The sequence below is a fragment of the Lutjanus erythropterus genome, chromosome 19, assembly GCF_056507025.1.
Source record: "Lutjanus erythropterus isolate fLutEry1 chromosome 19, fLutEry1.hap2, whole genome shotgun sequence".
Taxonomy (NCBI): Eukaryota; Metazoa; Chordata; class Actinopteri; order Lutjaniformes; family Lutjanidae; genus Lutjanus; species Lutjanus erythropterus.
Genome location: NC_139335.1, coordinates 20,517,810 through 20,520,596, shown reverse-complemented (window position 1 = coordinate 20,520,596; position 2,787 = coordinate 20,517,810). Strand labels below are relative to the sequence as shown.

The 2,787-nt window shown below is 47.3% G+C and overlaps 1 protein-coding gene across 1 annotated transcript; it reads right to left on the bottom strand.

Moving 5' to 3' along the window:
• Positions 1–681: 681 nt before the first annotated feature.
• On the bottom strand, positions 682–2,456 carry junbb (JunB proto-oncogene, AP-1 transcription factor subunit b). The gene has a single exon (XM_084744071.1). It carries the CDS (start codon positions 2,161–2,163, stop codon positions 1,168–1,170), a length of 996 nt encoding a protein of 331 aa, XP_084600197.1. The 5' UTR covers positions 2,164–2,456; the 3' UTR covers positions 682–1,167.
• Positions 2,457–2,787: the final 331 nt, after the last annotated feature.

Below are 2,787 nucleotides of genomic sequence, written 5' to 3'. Positions count from 1 at the left end.
GGCCTACGTACGCGGGCTACGTTCTGTGCGTGAAAACCAGAATATGTGCTTGTGTAAGGGTTTCTCACTGGGAGCCACCGTAACTATACATTGTAGTTGGAAAGAAACCGATTTATCTTCATCACTGCTGGTTTTATGTGTGGCATGTTTTCCACTATTCTTTCCTAAGGTTTAACTTGAGACAATGTTTTTTTTTTTTTACCTGTTTAATGTAGGTTATATTTGAATGTATACTGTCATTTATAATGTCTCTGTTTTTGTCACCTGCTTAGGAGCTAGTGATGTAAATGAACACTTTTGCTAAAATCCAGCATTAAAAATGCAAAAATAGTAAACTAAAACTTGAGGTTACACCTTATTCGGTCAATTTACTGAGGTTTGGTACCTATTGCTACTTATTTATCTTTCTGTGAAAGTGTTAATTAGGGACTATGGATGTTAATTAGCATTTCTGGATGTTTACATCTTGATTTGTATATTGATTTTCATTAACACGTTATGTAAACATGATAGGATACACCTCTTCTGTCGATTTAATCACTTTGTTACTTATTTATGTTTTCTGTGAAAGTGTTAACCAGGCCCGAAATAAACTACTACTACTATCTAACATGTGCTGTCCCTGTCAAATAAACAAACGAAGTGACAAATATAAATATAAAACAAACACTCCAGTCCACCTTTTCAGTTTCATTTTTGAGACACTTTACTTAAATACACATCACAAATAAAAAAAAAAGACAGTGTAAACATTGGACATCATTAGTTTGTCTGGATCAACCGGACAAACAAAATAATTTACACATTGAATAAATGCAGCATTGCAATGACAACATCATTTGCAAAAAAGTACAAAGTATACAATAATCACTCCCATTTTCTACCATTAGTAAACCCGACTTCTGGGCCTTGTTCCCGCTGTGTTGTGTTCAGTGTCTGCTCAGTCTGGATGCTGCCCTGTTGGTGTCAAGGCTTGAATGGTCTTTTGAGCGATGTCCAGCATCCTGAAGTACCATTTCAATCAGTCTTTTCACCCTAATACCCTCGGCCCCGTGCTGCAGACCACACATGAGCCGGAGTCCCAGTGCTGCGGTGCGCGCAGAACATGACTCCTCCAGTGTTATTACTTTTCAGTCAGTTAGTAGTCTCTCTTTCTCTCTCGGGTGTTTAAAACGCCTCCGTCTTGCTTGTGAGCATCAGCTGACAGCCGCTGCTCACGTGTGTCAGGACCTTCTGTTTGAGCTGGGCGACCTGGTCCCGGAGCACGGACGCCGTGTTGGACAGCCCCTGGTTGTCGTTCTTCAGACACTTCACCTTCTCCTCCAGCCGGGCGATGCGCTCCAGCTTGCGCCGCCTGCACTTGGTGGCCGCTAGCCGGTTCCTCAGCCTCTTGCGCTCCGCCTTGATCCTCTCCTGGGTCTCCAAGTCGATCGGAGACATCGGGGGCGAGCCGTCGCTGCTAAGGAGGTCGGGCACGGTCTGAGGCTCCTCTTTCAGAGCGACCAGCCGCTGCGGATGCAGCCCGGCGCCCGGGAGGCTGTGCTGGAACGGGTGCGTGGCGTGCGTGGACGTCTGCGGGTGGCTCTGCTGGTGCGGCGGCAGGTAGCTGATGGTGGCGGTTGGGTAGCTGGATGCGGAAGAGGAGAGGCTTGTGTTTGGGCAGTAGGCGTTCAGTGTGGTGTAGATGGGAGGCTCGGGCTGCAAAGCGGAGCCGAAAACACTAGAGGCCGCCGCTGCCGAACACGTCGTAGCTCCGCCGGCTCCGATGGACACGTTGGGAGGGGGCATCTGGTTCATCTTGTGCAACTCGTCCAGGGCTTTCACGAACCCCTCGGCGAAGCCCTCCTGCTCATCGGTGATGCCCCGGTTGTAGAAGTACTGTCCCGGGGTGGGAGTGGTGATCACCCCGTTACTGTTTTGGATGATGAGCCTCTCGAGCTCCGGGGACGCGAGCTTCAGGGACCCCACGTCCTGCTGCTGTCCCCCCTGGTAAAGGTCTGTCTCGGCTCTCAGCTGCGATTTCAGGTTGCGGTAGGGCTCTGTCAAGTTCAAATTCATATTCTGCTTTAGCAGTTTGTAGTCGTGCATTGCTGCATCTGAGTGGCCGTAAGCCGACAGAAAAGAGTCGTCATGATAAAAAGGCTGTTCCATCTTTGTAGACATAAAGTCGAAGGAAAAGTGAAGCTTACCAGCTGCTTATAGAAACACAGTCTGTGGATAGTCAACAAATGTCAGAGTCAGCACAGAGCATGCACGTGTCTTCTCTCTCAAGACTGTCCCAAAATCAAAAATCACTCCAAAAAAGACAAAGAGTGAAAGTCCAAGTTCCAACTCAAACTGTCAGTGGTTAAAAAGTCTCTTCCAGTGTCCGAAGTGTAGGAAAAGTTACAACTCTGAATTCCTGTAAGTTGATGTTTCGCTCTTGGTGCTTGTTGAGGTGTGTTCACTGAAACCAATGTGTGTCTTTTTATATAAACCTACAGACACTGCAGCGCTCCGATTGGCTGGGCTGCGCTGTCCACGCCCATTGAGTGCGACGTCATGTGACGCTAATGCCGGGAAGAGGCGACTGTAAACAAGCCTGTAGGCAAGAGAGCAACACCGACCGAGCGGAGACCGGTGTCAGAAATAGAAGAGCCCACTTCATTTACACAGCTTTCTGCGCAGCTATAGACTCAGTGAGGGTTTTGTTGTATAAGCGAAGACGTGAGATCACTCTGTTATATCAAATCACTGCTCTTATGTTGTTACGCTGTACTAAAAATGTATTTATTTGTTTGAGATTAT

What these genes read in the sequence shown, in the direction of transcription:
- junbb (XM_084744071.1), bottom strand. Translation starts at nt 2,163, where the DNA reads ATGTCTACAAAGATGGAACAGCCTTTTTATCATGACGACTCTTTTCTG.